Here is a 15,126-nt window from a genome sequence, read left to right on the forward strand (position 1 = left end):
TTGTGATCAAAGTACAATAGTATATTGGCATCAGATGGACGGTAATTTCCTGCAGGTGATATAACAAGTTACTCGTGATCTCTTTACAATCTCCCGCTAGCTAACCTTGGTTGCTTTTGCCCCGTGGTGGCGGCTTTCCGCCCTAAGCTTTTTTCTAACCTATTTATGTAAGTAGAACCTATTTCCCCACAGAATTCAATTCAGCTATCAATAACCAAAGAAGAAGGAGGAGAAGAGGAAGAAGAGTTGCTTAAGAAGAGAATTGTTTTATTCACAGAACAAGCACTCTGGAGGTAGGAAGCTGATGGAGCTGGTATCTCTGTGATTATTTTGTCCTTTTGTGTTAGAAAACCTACACTTCTGTATGTCTGTTTTACTGTCACACTTCTACCACACTCACAATTCTTTTCGCATGAAATATGTGGGTTTCCCCCCACAATAAGTACTTCTGTGACACCAGCTGTGTGTCCTACAATTGATCTCAATTCTGACACTATCTACCCAGAGATCCATCAGATCCCACAGGTTCCATAACACTCTCCCCCTCCCCAATTCAGATGCCGATCTTCAAGTCCATGTTATTACCCATGCTTCTCACCTATTGATTATAAATCAGAGTTTTTCCTACAAACCCCTCACTGGGTTTGGTTAATTTGCTAGTTCAGCTCACAGCATTCAAGAAAACAGTTTACTTGCTGTTGACCAGTTTATTATAAAAGAACATGATAAAGGACATCGATGAACATCCAGATAGAGGAGAGGTGAAGAGCTAAGTTTGTGGGGATGGACACAGACCTTCCATGTCTTCTCCAGGTAGGCTATCTCCTGTCACCTCCATGTGTTCACACCAACCTGAGAGCTCTGTGAACACCATACTTTTGAGGTGTTTATAGATAGAGGCTTCATCATATAGGCATAACTATTAACTCCATTTCCTGCCCCTTTTCCTTCTCTGGAGAATGAGTAGGGGGTAGTGGGGGGAGGACTGAAAATTTCAAGCTTTTAGTCTAGTCTTTCTGGTGACCAGCCCCTATCCAGGAGCCCACCGAGAGTCACCTCATTAAAACAAAGGCTGAGGAAATTGCAAGGAATTTAGAACTCTGTGTCAGGAACCAGGGTCAAAGACCAAATATTAGAACAAAACTATCTCCTAGTGCTTTTAGGAAATTTCAAGGGTTTTAGGAATTCCATGCCAGGAACTGGGGGCAGAGACCAATATGTATATTTTCTGCTATCTCATGCCTTTTCTTCATGGTCACAAAATGGCCTTTGCACCTCCAAACATCATGTTAATGTCAAGCAAAGGAGACTAGGGTAAGAAAGGAGGAAGCATGGTACTAGCCGTATAAGCTTTTCTTATCAGGAAGAGCAAAGCCTTCCAGAATTCCACATCCCTCCCTTACCAGGTGGCTTGGGGCTAATTTCCAGAACAATGTCATAAGGCCATTAGCTGGGAAAGCATCTATATGAAAGATTGGGAAAGCAAAATAGGCTGGAAATGATTTATGCATCTGCCAAAGTAAGTTTTTGTCTAGGCTTTGCATTTGTCCTCTCCTCAGATTCTCCCTGTTTCTCTCTGCTCCCCATCCCCTTCTTTATCTGGAAGGAGGTAGAACTAATAAAAGTGATAACATGGAAATTTGTTTCAGGAACTAAAATTTGCCTTATAAGAAGTTATAAATGTACGACAGAGGAAGGGAGTGTAGAGAGACATGAAGCAGGGTATCTTCGCTGGAGCAGAGGGGGGTCAGAAGAAGAAGGAAATGCTGGCATAAACACAGTGGGATTCGGGGAAAATGGTTGCGATTTACTCAAGGGATTAACTTCATAACACTGCCTTTGCCAGAAACAGAACTAATCTTGTTGCCTCTGAAATGAAGCACCACAGACAGCAGACTTTCTTATAGATTATTTAATTACAGATTATCATAGGAGAGAGATTGTTGATTTTCATATCTATAGAGCAAACAACAAAGGAAGGCTTTTGTGGCATTCACAAACTATTTTTAAATGACTCCTATTCCACAAATCCTTAATTTTTCTTCTTTAAAAAAAGCGTCATAACTTTGAATTTCTTACTGTGACCATTATGATCACAATAAATCTCGTGAGGAGGCCAGGTTTCTTGGCTTACTCAATTGTCCGCTCTGCCCTTCCTCATCTGGTCTGCTCTCAGGTGACTCTCCTTTTTCGTCCCATCATAGACGACTAGGTATTTGAACTTTCATCCTGCTGGAAACTTCTAGTGGGCTAGTCACCATCACTCTCACTGGAACTGCCACTGTCAGATGAGTCACTACTGTCATGCTTTCTAGGAGGGCTAAACCTTCTACTGGAATGGGGTTTTCTATAACCCCAGGAGCCTTTTCTTTGTGGCACACCCTTATTCCGTGTAGAATTTTGCCTGTGGGGAACATAATGATTTCTTCTGCTGTGTGTTATTATAGTCCCCTCATTATTGAGGCCATTATGGGAACCTATTTCATTTTTAATTTCATTATCTAGATCTCGAGAAGGAACAAGCCGGCCCTGACTTTTGCCCTTACTGGGAAACCTTTGTTTTTCATTGGGGATTGCTTGATTCCTATTAGAATGCTCTGTGCCTTTTCTACTAGTACCTTTGCCATTTTTTGGAATTTCATTATAATTAGTACTTTCAGCTATATCACTACTGCCTTCCTTTTTTTTCTCTTTTGAGGGTGGATGAGGGTAATGAAACTCTACTTTTCCTTGGTGAGCATTTTGGCTGCTGGCATCTACTCTGTTTCCTTCTTTTCCAGGGAGTTCCTTAAAGTTGGTGCTACCTATGATGTCATTGCTGCCCTCCACTACTAGGCTTACATCAGCTGTGTTTGCTTCTTTCCTTGTTTCATCCCTGGTTCCAATGGTATTTCTGCCATTTTCTTCTTTTTCTGGGATCTCATTGTAACCTGGTCCTCTTGCATCGACTTCACTTGGACCAGAAAACTCTGTTTGAATATCTGCACCTTTTAGGTCAGGACCAATAGGTTCCTCTTTACCAGAAATGTCCTTAAAAGGTTGACCATCTCCACTGAAAGGAGAGATATCATTGTCCCCCCTCCCTTGAAGATCTGGGTGACCACTGCCTTCAAAATCACTGGGGATTTTTTTGAGTTTTGGGAGCTGTTTTGAATGGTCAGTGTTGTATTGAGTAAGGCGTGTGCTTTTGTTTTTAACTGGAATGTTCTGAGCTTGGGGATCTCTTTGATAATTCTTCCTATCTTTTGAGGGGACTTTAACATAGTTCACACTTGCTGGGATTTTGCTTAGAACATTTCTGTGTTGGTTCTCTTTGTTTTTTTCTGCCAAGAGTTCAATCACAGTCCCTGGCTCCATTATATGTTGCATACTATTTCTAAAAAGAGCTGTACCATATTCTTCTTGGTCACGTAGTTTGCTGATAGCATTGTCTCCATCATCAACCCCATTATTCCCAGTGGATTCAGGATAAACGTATCTCTTTTGGTCACTGTGGGCATTTTCTTTGTTATTAATAGTATCGTCTTCATTTGTTGCCTGTCTGTTTTCAAAAGGAGTTTGGGTTTTGCTACTTTGATTATTTTCATTGGCTCCAACAATGGACAAGCTTTTCTCTCTTTCCTGGACAATGTTTTCTTTAGGTGCTGGTTCTTGATTTCTTCTTTTACCAGAATTGGGATGAGCAATACTGTCTTTCTTCTTTTCTTCCTGCTAAAGTGTAATTTTCAACATAAAGTATTATTTTATGTTAAATTTTAAAAATTTAATAATTCTTAGGCAATTTAAAAAGAATTACCCACCAGATACTTAAAAGAAAAACTATTAACTCAATAGAGGTTTGTTGGTAGAGATAATTCTGGAATGGCCAAAGTAAGTTTCACGGACAAAGAATGAGCAAGGCTGGAAGGCTGGGTAGCATCCAGATATATGGTAGGAAAGCAGGGAGAATATTTTAAGAATAAGTGGCGCATTTAAATATTTGGAAATAGGAAACATCTGAAAGAAAATACGAATAAAACTGTGGTTTGAATGTAGAAATTCTAAAGAAACGAATAAGAAATAAATTTGGAAATGTAGATTAGGTCCTGATTTTGAAGGAGGACCTGAATTTAAGGAGCATATGCTTCAAGAGTGGTCCTCCTCAAACATAGAGACATAATTGATAAAATAAAAGAAATTGAAGCCATAGTTAAAATTTCAATGACAACATTGTTGTTGAGACAAAGACAGATATTTAGACTAAAAGTGAAAAGTTCACTATTAAAATTTTTATGAGTACTGCACCAAATAGTAAGATGTTTAAATGCAAATTGGTTATAGTAATATTTTTAGCCAAAAAAAAAAAGTCCCCATCTTGTGACTAGTAAGTCATTGCAAGTGAAATGTAGTTCATATTTTTTTTTTTTTTAAGAATTTTTTTTCAACGCTTTTTATTTATTTTTGGGACAGAGAGAGACAGAGCATGAACGGGGGAGGGTCAGAGAGAGAGGGAGACACAGAATCTGAAACAGGCTCCAGGCTCCGAGCCATCAGCCCAGAGCCTGACGCGGGGCTCGAACTCACGGGCCGCGAGATCGTGACCTGGCTGAAGTCGGACGCTTAACCGACTGCGCCACCCAGGCGCCCCTGTAGTTCATATTTTAAAAAGTAATTATTCTTTCTCTCTGCTCTTGCCCTGGTCTTCAGAGGTATTCATCTGCCTAAAGGAAGATTTTCTTTTCATTTCTTTTTTTTTTCTTCTTGTTTTCCGAAAATAGACAAATAGATGAATCTAGGTGATACTAAGTTTTTGACATTCAAAGAATTTTCAGTGTTCCAAACCCAGTCATTGTCAGAAAAAAAGATTCATTAATTTTCTTTTCTTCCCTGCTTGTCATGCAATAAGCCAAATTGGATAGTCTAGATCAATAGTTCTCAAATTTAACATTTATCAGAACCATTTGGAAGTCTTACTAAAACAAATATTGTTGAAACCAATGGCCAGAGTTTCCTAGAGTGGGGCTCTAGAATTTGCATTTAATAACATTGCCCAGCTGATGTTGATAGCTGCTGGTCTGTAGACCACACTTGAGAACTACAGTTCTAGATCATAAAGTTTAAGTAATGGAGATCTGGACAAGGAATGTCCCTGAATGATAACAGAATGAAAGTAGAAAGTGGAGAAGGAAAATAAAGTGTTTATCCATATATCTCAATTTATCCTTCTTTTGGGCAAGTCTGCAAAGATGCTGCTTCACAGGCTGTAATTTACCAACCTGGGGTACAGCCCAGTTGCAATAAGCTTGACAGAACAATGTGGTCAAAAAGAGGGGCTGAGATCAACTTTGCCCATGCCACTCAACAGTTTCCCTGTGGCACAGGCTAGATATGGAAGCATCTGCAAGTCTGTTCAGGAGCTTTCCAGAAGGTGTCACTGTGGAGGGAATGAGGTGACTCTAAAAGGAGCAATGTAGATGGAGCATACACGTTATGGACTAAAGTGAGTCATACTCAGACATAGAGGGGTCTAAGCCAAGAGAGGCTGAAACACTACTGGGCCCCAAATAAGACTGTACTATACTGATCCCAAGCGATGGTAGCCAGAGACTTCATCTTAGGATACAAGCAGAGTAGGAAGCACACAAGTGGTCAAGCAGCATTGCCCACGCATGTCTGAGGATTCCACGTCTTTCCCTCCACTATGGTGTTACCCATGTATGTTCATATGGTATATGGTATGTAGGGGGTATGTATGTAAGCCATATCCTACTGTCTCATATGCCTGTGTGCCACCTTAGAAAAGGAGGGAGAGTGAGGATCTGAATGTTTTTATCCAAAAGAAACTAAAATACTTAAAGAACTATTACAGTGATTTAATAACCTTAAGTTTAAGCAGGTTGAATTGAAATTAATTTCTGCATGCTCCCTCCTCCCTTCCATTAACCCATGGGTAGGAGCTCTTGAGCAACAGAGCAGTGATAGATGAAACAAATAACATACTTTCTCTTCACCTCAAAATCGTAGCGTAAGATAAAATTGACAACACCATGACATAGGCCTTTGAACTGGTAAGTAATACAAAATGAAGAATAAGAGATATTTATTGAGGGGCTGGAACATGTAAGAAATTGGGCTGAGTGCCACATGTTCTAAGCAATACCTGATGACTTATGGAATGGCAGAGACAGTAGTCCTGCAGGGGCATAGAGGGTGGGGGGTGGAGGAGTGGGGGAGGGACCTCATTTCCAACTGGGGCTCTCACAGACTTACAAAGTGCTGGAGATCAGTGCAGGCTCTGTAGAGCCTGAGCCTCTAGGGCAAAGAATTTGGATTTATTTTGCAGAGAATGAAGAGCTAGTGAAGATTTATGAGCAAGGGACTAACAATAAAAATCAGCATTTAGGAGGAACAGCAGTAAGAAAGAACAGTTAGGAGGATGCTGCAATGTCCACACCTGAGATACGATCACTTGGATTAGGGTAATGCCGGATGAAAACATTACAAAGAAAAAACCTTCTGTTGGTGCCCAAATAGAAGAAAGGTTAATAACGATAATGGGCTGAAGTATTGATCTGTAAAAATGAAGACAAGAGAAAAAGATACTGGCTTTACTTTTAGACATACTGGTGTTGTGAGAATGTAGAACCTGAGCTTGAAAAAGCAATATTCAGTTGGAGATAGTCAGGTATCACAGCCTTTCAGGGTAACCTAGCGCCAGTCCTTCCTGGCTTCATGACCTATGGTCAGCTCTTCCCTCCTTGAACACTTTTTGGGCTAACTGCTTGTTATGTTTTATGTGAGATCTTTTCATTTATATTCTAATTTTCATTATATTCTATTTTTTTCGAGTTTTTTTTAACCTGCAACTAGTAACAGGTATTTCTTTTTTTCCTAAAGCAATAATGATTAATTTATTTCCTCTTTCATGTGCAAACTTTCTAATGTTTTGAAAAGTTAAGATTTCCTCCAAACTCACTGCTTTCTCTTCTCCAAGTTGACACTTGCAGTTGTCAATTATTAGGTCACTATGTTCAGTCCTGTCATCTTACCGTGGATCTCCTTTAGCCTGTGGGGTCCCAAACAACCCCAGACTCTGATATAGCCTGAGCAGCCCAGAGCACACAGCATCTAGTAGCTTCCTTGCCCTGGCAGTAGCCCTGTTTTTACTAATCCAGCTTAATTTTGTCTCTCCAGCCCCCTTTTTTTGGCTACCACTTCAGTCTGTTGGCTCTTGTTGAGCTTGTGGACATTTTCTTGGATGTATTAACTAAATATGTGAAAATACATGAGAACTCCCAGATGGAGGAAAACAGTGTGGTCAGCTGGAAGCTTGCCCTCACAGAGCAAGTGTGTAGGGAAAAGATAAAGGACATCGAAAGCCCACATTCAGGGAAACCAGGATAATGGGGAATCACATTTAGTGAAACAGGAGGCAAGAGGTGCCAAATGGTCTTTCTTGATCCCTCAGCCAAGCACTCATTGAGAGTAGGTACACTATGCAAAGAGCACGGGTATTTAAGATTTTTCTATGAGGAAAAAACACAATAGAAACAAACTTTATAGTGGATTATTTCTGGATAAAAAGTACTTTAAACATTTGACTTATTTTAAATCATTGAGTCTTAGTTTTACGTGGACATTTTTATTTTCCTTTGCAATCAAGTTCATTTGCTCATTGTGAATATAGCTATTTGAGTTAAACATGTGCATTAACAAATCAACAAATTATAATAATCTCTTATTTTTTTTCTCTCCCTACTGTGCATGGGAAGTTTTGTTTTCTTTTTGGTGCTATCAAGCTTTAAAAACAGTAGCAGGTATACTAATTGAGTGCATTTCACAAAAGACTGAATAGAGTTCTTTTATAAATGAAAACGTGAAACAACTTTTAAACTGTGGAATGTGATGGTCAATCATTTTCACATTTGTTATGTTAAATGACTTCTGGTTGCATCACTGACCACATGATGGTTCTTGTATCAGTGGGCTGGAGATTTTCTATGCTCTGCTTTTCTCTCTCCATTCCCTGGTTCATAGTATTCTTTTTGTGGAGTTTTGTGGAGAGTGTCCTCTATCACCTACTTGTTTGCTCAAATTCTACTCATCCTCCAAGGCCCAGCTCCATTATGTCCATTACGTAGCTTTCCTTAAACACCAGGCTAGGAACAGATCTTTTTCTACTCCAAGTCCCTAGAAGCATGGTTTTGGGGGTACTATTCCCACAGCACTTTGCATATTCTGTCTTGAGTTATAATGACTTTTATGAGCGCCTTTTTTTTTCTTGTCTAACTCTAAGTTCCTGGAGAGAAAGAGTTAACTTTTCTCAATTATTTTATCTCCCATAGTATCTTGCACAACAGGAAGAGCTCAACATATATTGATTACCACAAATAAGTTTCAATTTACTCCATATAACAAATGTAACAGGCAGTTAGTCTTAGAGATGCCATCTAAAGAATAACGAGCAGAACAAAATAACATTCTGAATAGAAACTACTACTTTCATGAGAAACGAAACCAGATTTGGAAACAGTAAATAGTCCTTTTGCTGATGGCATTTTAAGCTGTTTCCAGCTCTTTGGCCAATGAATCTGCAAGAAGGGACTGAATGAAAAGAATTATTGTCCCACTCCAGGGACAAGGCCCTTATTCTTTCTTTTCCAAGCATCCTGACCCAGATGGACTTGTCAGTGGAATGAATTTAAGGGGAACTAAAGCATGTCACTCTTTAGTCTAAAATGATTTCTCTAATAGCCATCTAACCTTACCATTGGAGCATATGATAGAATATGCTCAGAAACTTTCCTTATAAAAGACCAGGTGTTACTCAGAAGCAATAAGAAAAAGGCACAGGCATTGGGGGTCCACAGTACCACATCTGCAGGGGTAGGTCCCAAAGCAGGGCAGGATTTGGGCCAGGGCAGGAGTGAACCATCTGTGTCAGGAAAGCTCTGGAACACAGAGTTCTACAGCAGAGATGCTTAAGGAGTCAGGGACTGTGGGAAAAGGACGAAGGCACCAGCCATAGACAGAAACCCAGAGTAATCAAAAGTAAACTTGTCTCCTCTATGGTTTTCCCCTAGGGTTTGTCCAGAGTTTGGCACATGATAAGGAACTTCACTCAGAGATTGAGCTTACCTTTATGTCAGTGTGATTTTTCCTCCCAGAAGATGTGTAAACATACTTAAACATGTAATACCCATGTTTCTCATGGTGGCCTTTATACGTTATCTACAAAGACATAACATTATATTAAGATGTGTTTATATCATATTAAGTTTTCTGGTTCTCTTTTTGGTTGTACAAGACATTCTTTAACTTAGGTGAAGTCAAATTCTGCCTCTGACAAACGGTAGTGCTTCTTATAACCATAGGAGAGCATGTATCAGCCAGCTTCTAAGGATAAAACTTGTCCCTTTCTTTTCTACATGCCTGTAAATCTGTTTTCCCTAAGGATGGCTATCAACTGCTCTCTCTCTCTCTCTCTCTCTCTCTCACAGGGTGTATTAATTTTATTGCCAAATTTCAATGGAAATGGAGTCTTTGGAAATATTTTCAGGTGGAGGGCCTTGTAAGGATTAGGTGAAATGCAGGTTTTACAGTATTCATGTCTGATGTCTAACTGGAAAAACTCACAGCATGAACATTCAGGCTCTCTTATGTTTGCAGCATTTGCCTTTGTAATTTTCAGCTGAGATAAAGGACAGAAGATTGTTAGGTCCTAGAACAGAATTTTCTGAGACTGCTGTGAGAAACCATGGTAGGCTGCAATTTGGTGACATGAAATACTGAGGGTACTTGTTTAATTCTCTGGATGCATATGGACAACTAACCCTACATAAACATAAGATTTGTTAACTCCCTGCCCTTTGCTTTCTCCCTCATTTGTTGTTTTGTTCTCATGTACGTGTGTGGGGTAAATAGTTTGCTAATAATACACCAGAAGTCTTACTCACTTCTCCCTCTGAAGAAAGAAATCACAGTGAAGAGAAACAAATCCCAATTCAGAATGTTTCTCTCTTCTATCACACATTGTGTGAATTAAGTGCCAAAATTACGTTGTATAATTTTGCATCTCCATTCTAAGTGCACAAGAATATTTTGACAGTTAAAAATTTCCTCTCATGACTTTTTTCTTTACAGAGTTGAAATAGGTTTATTTGAGAAGAATAATTCTGTTTACCCTCTGTTCTTCCACACAGTCTTCCTTAGTTTTCTCAGTCTGTGGTTGAAATGTCTGGAAGGGAACAAAAAATAAAACTTCACCAAACATTCATTCTTTCATCCACTTGTGCACACAATAATTGTCTCATTTATTTTTCTCTGACTGGGTTGTACTATTCAGTGTGGAAAATCATTCCAACCAAAGAAGATGCATACATTACAGTCATATTTATGTTAGTCCTTGCAGAAGAGGGAGCCCGTATTCCTCCTCCAGAGGGAGACAAGGCCATCTCCATTATACAACCATATTCAGGCACAGGAGCATTGCCAGGCTGGGGGAGGGGTGCCACTTCCATGTGGAAGCATGGATGTCTCCGATATCAACTGAAAAAGAAATTTTCACTGGCACATGGAGAGTTGTTCAGTATCAGTGAACCGAAATCAGAATCTGATAATGTGGATTGTATGTGTGTATTGATTGTATAAGTTTAGTAATTGCTGTATGAACAAAGAACTGATGTTGCTAATGGTTCAGCAAGAGTAAAACCATAGCACTGTATGTAAGGGTTAGGATCACACCCAGGAATGGGACTTTGTTGTTGCCAGTCACCTGAGCAAATACTGTCTCTTGATCTGATATGAAAGTGTTCAAAGATCTTGAGAGTACCTGGGGTGAGAGGCAGCTATTGAAGTGCAGAAATGCCAGGAACTAGAAAGGAATAGCTCCAGGCAGCTTGTTCCAGGCTTTGGGGCTAAAATTTAGGTGTCACAGGAGAGCATTCAGAAGAAGACCTGAGAATTTTGGAGCAAGCCTGCTGTGGAAGAACAGACATAATTCTTTTAGTCCCAGTATTTTTATTTTCTTATTTATTTTTGAAATTCCTAGGTTATCTCAGATTTGAGAAGAGGAACCAATGGGTGGGATTAGTTTGTGTTTAAATGCATGTGCTAAAGTGGAAGCAGGCATCATGGTGGTGTCAGTCATAGAAGAGAGAGAAACCCTCAAGAGAAAGATGAAATAAAAAGGTCTTATCTACCTAGAAAGTATTCTTCCTGAATAAACTTTAATGTTCTATATTTTTCTGCAATAAGATCTAGGCAATTATCCTTTCGGATATTGTACTTCTGCTCTCTCTGGGATGACCTCTACAAACTACATTTCCCAAGCTCCTTTGCCATCTGGGTTTGGTCTGGGTTTGGATGATGGGAGGCCTAGCTTGAGCTTGAAGGGTAGAAGGAGAGCGACCAAGGCTCTCTCTGGGGTTGCATCTCTGGGATGGACATACCTCTTTTGTGGTCCTATATTTGTTGCCCCCCCCCCCCCCCCACTTAGGGCACAGAGAACAGCACCTCCTTCCTTGTTTCTTCAGCCCGAGGGGTGCTAGTAGCTTCAATTTTGGGTTGCCTCACCACCCTTGATTTGCTCTTTCTCTTTGTCCTATTACGTTATAATTATCCTCCAAATAAAATCCCTCTATTGAACACCCACCCTGTTATGGGTTTTATTTTCCTGACGGGACGCTGACTGATAAAATTATCTTAGAAATAAATTCAATACTTTAACAGTGTGCTATTGGCTTGGCTCCAAGGCAGATCTGCCTAACATTCCATTACATGCTAGAAACAAAAATAGCTTGTCAATAATACCAATATTTACATAGCACTTTACAGTTTGTAAGCTGTAAAATTTATATCTACATAGGCAGTAGAAGAAACAAAGTTGCCTACGCTTAAAGTGGTGGTAGTTGTCGAAGTGAAGAAGATATTTTAACTGAAACCTCAGTCTCAAAGTTCCAGGGTTAAAATAATAAATTTTTAAGTGGCCTGCTATATGCAAAAAAATAATAATAAGAGGAAATGTTCCTGAATTTTACATGAAGTACCTTCAAGGCATATTTTATAATTCAATCCATTATTGACATTTTTTCTTATGTTGGTTCTTCTGTTAGCCTGTGCATGTAAATTTACATCATTGTATCATTTCTCAAAAGTATCAACACTGTGAAAATAATTCTGAATATGAGGCTACAGAAAAGAGAAACCTAAAAATGAGATGGGTAGATATTAAACAAGAGAGAAAAAAAAAACCAACAGGTTGGGGTATTCGGCATCTTCTTATAGAACACACATACGCATGAATTAAAAACTATACTCGGTAAGATAGAGTACTTTAATATAGTTCATGATAATCATGAACTTACAACAAAGTAACTTAGAGTCTTTGTAGTCTACTGCATGTTGATGAATATTAATTGAATTGCATGGCCCAATAACCATCTTTTCTCCCATTTTCAAGTTTTATTTTTGAAGGAAACCAAAATGTCACCCCCAAAATATGCTTCTTTGACATAAAAATTATTTTGAACTGGGGGTACCTGGGTGGCTCAGTTGGTTAAGCATCTGACCCTTGACTGGCTCAGGTCATGATCTCACGGTTCATGAGTTTGAGCCCCACGTTGGGCTCTGTGCTGATAGTGCAAGATCCTGTCCCCCTCTTCCTCTGCCCCTCCTCTGTGCTCGCTCTCTCTCAAAATAAATAAATAAACAAAAAAAAATTATTTTGAACTGAAGGCAATTAAGAAGTAGAAAATGCAGAATAAGTTCCCCTTTTCAGCCTCAAGGCAGGAAACCAATTCTCCTGTTACTGGAGATAGACTCTTATCAGTTCAGAGATGGCATCAGAAGAATCCACAGGAAATTTTGTTAAACTAACTTAATCCTCCTCATTAAGGAAGATAAGGACTACCTAGCCCTTGTTGGACTACTAACCCAAACCCCTTTGTCTTACCAAATTTTCACAAATTGTTTGTCTAAAAGGTATAAAGGCTTCCTGCTTTGGTCACCTCTTTGGGTCTTCTCTTGTGAAGGCTTCCATGTGCATGTAGAAATTTAATAACATTTGTGTTCTTTTGTCCTGTTAATCTGTTTCTGTCAGTTTAATTTGCTGACTGAGCCACAGACCCAAAGAGGGTTGAAGAAAACTTTTTTCCCCCTACAGTTTGAATCTGGATTGTAATTCCAAAACAGATGTGAGTGACTCAGTATATTCTAATTTCTGATACCACAATCTATTATTAAACAATTGAAGTAATTGCTCAAATGAGATCTATATATCTGGGAGAAAACATTACATTTAGCCATTCATAATTACAAATTTTGTCTCTATGTCCTTGCTGAGCCTCTTTCATCTGAAAGATGCATCCCTCCCTTCTTCCCCCACATTCACTTTGCAATTCTCCCACGCTTGAATGTGGCCTTGTAATGGAGAAGGCATTGTGTCTCCCTCTGGGAAGGGTGCTGGCTCCCTCTCTTGACCAGTGGTAACTGGATTGATATTGACATAACATTTACTGGAAGACGGTTACAGGGTGCCATTCCATCTGTTCCTGGGAATATGTTGCTCGAAATAGATTTGTCCTCAGCTGGCGGGATTGAGCTGGGTCAGCAAGACCCACTCAACCTCTGTCATGCCTAAGCACATGCCTCTGTGGTGATGATTGAGCTGAGTTGTGTGGATTGGGGCTGGCAGATGTCTATTTTAAGCAGTATAGCCCACCACAGGACTGTGAAAGGATATGTGCTAAGAGGGGCCATGCTTTCCTCAACTTCTGCTGTCCTCACTAGATGGTATGGTTCATGCTCATCACTGGATTACCTAACTGGTCACTCACTTGCTCAAGACCTATATTTAAGTACTTCCAGCAACAGGATGACTACTTATTTCCATGCTCTCCAACTGGAATGGTTGCTCTGAAAAGCTAGGATGCTTTTCATACATTATCTAATTAGCACTGTGTCTACACTATAGAAAATATTGGTAGCACTCAGCATTTTCACAAGATAATTTAGTCACATCCTGAGTATCCATCTGGGTGAATCAGAGGGAAGAAAAGATACAAAAGGAAATTGCAGCTCAATTTATGTTAAACCTAGGGGTCCTTTTTCCCATTTTTAGCCTTGCTGATGAAGTGAAAATCATTAGCAGCATTTCACAGTGTTGGGTGTTGCAAGAATTACAGGAAAGGTCTGGTTTTTTTCCATTACCATGTATATACAAAATTTAGTTGGTCAGCCTTAACAATCAGGTCGGGTTTTTTTTTTTTGTTGTTTTTTGTTTTTTCAGTTTTTAGTAAAATATTGAGAAGTTCTTTAGCTATAATTTGGGTCCCTGCTCATTTACTGATTAAAATTAGCTGATTTGAAACACTGTGGCTGGCTATTAATTTTCTCAAAAACAACTCTTTTTGGCATTTCTTAAAAGGCAACATGTTGACATTTTGTAATTCAGCACATGTTCATTGAGGTCCTCCTTGGTGTTAGACATTCGTGTCAAGTGCTGTCTGCTTTCTGTTTGCTTGGTACTTTATTACAACTAAACTAAGTAGGGGTTACTAATTTAAACAACATGCTTTAAAAAAAAAATAGAGCAAGAGATACTATGATGCATATAACTGAATTGGTAAATGCTTACTGGTGCTGCCCAGGTCACGCTGAAAAGAAGGAGTCCCAAACAAACAATTTGCATCTTCGAGATTCTCTGCAAAAAGACAATAATATTTTACCCTAAAGCAATGCCAATTATGAGCTGCAGTCCTAATAATAAATAAAACACAAAAGTATACACAAACATCCTTCCTCCAATTGTCCATTTTCATATTAAAAAAAAAAAGTACAATTTATATCCAAGTGTAGGTACTTTGAGAGCTTTCACATGTCTAATTATTATAATGTCAAAATGAAAACTGTCCAATGCTATTAAAACAAGTCGGTTGATAGAAATGAAATGTATATATATGTGTGTGTGTGTGTGTATATATACAACATATATATATACACACACACACACACATATATATATACACACACACACAGCAAGTAAATATATATATATTTATTTATATATATTTATATTTATATATTGTTCTATTGTCAGCCCAAACTTTTCCCTTTTGTTTTTAGAGAGAGATCATTTAATTTGATTAT

The 15,126-nt window shown here is 39.0% G+C and overlaps 1 protein-coding gene across 1 annotated transcript; it reads right to left on the reverse strand.

The window, feature by feature from the left end:
- Positions 1–1,985: 1,985 nt before the first annotated feature.
- Positions 1,986–14,679, reverse strand: MEPE (matrix extracellular phosphoglycoprotein). Its single transcript, XM_058719715.1, has 4 exons — positions 14,615–14,679; positions 10,163–10,216; positions 9,118–9,210; positions 1,986–3,711 (listed from the first exon to the last, which is right to left on the reverse strand). The coding sequence occupies exons 1-4, from the start codon at positions 14,666–14,668 to the stop codon at positions 2,251–2,253; spliced, it is 1,662 nt and encodes a 553-aa protein (XP_058575698.1). The 5' UTR covers positions 14,669–14,679; the 3' UTR covers positions 1,986–2,250.
- Between the last annotated feature and the right edge of the window lie 447 nt (positions 14,680–15,126).

This window comes from Neofelis nebulosa, chromosome 3, assembly GCF_028018385.1.
Source record: "Neofelis nebulosa isolate mNeoNeb1 chromosome 3, mNeoNeb1.pri, whole genome shotgun sequence".
Taxonomy (NCBI): domain Eukaryota; kingdom Metazoa; phylum Chordata; class Mammalia; order Carnivora; family Felidae; genus Neofelis; species Neofelis nebulosa.

What these genes read in the sequence shown, in the direction of transcription:
- MEPE (XM_058719715.1), bottom strand. Translation starts at nt 14,668, where the DNA reads ATGCAAATTGTTTGTTTGGGACTCCTTCTTTTCAGCGTGACCTGGGCA. An exon ending in GCGTGACCTGGGCAGCACCA is followed by an intron (nt 10,217 to 14,614) that starts GTAAGCATTTAC and finishes GTTCCCTTCCAG; the next exon opens with ACATTTCAACCACAGACTGA. An exon ending in AAAATCACACTGACATAAAG is followed by an intron (nt 3,712 to 9,117) that starts GTAAGCTCAATC and finishes ATTACACTTTAG; the next exon opens with CAGGAAGAAAAGAAGAAAGA.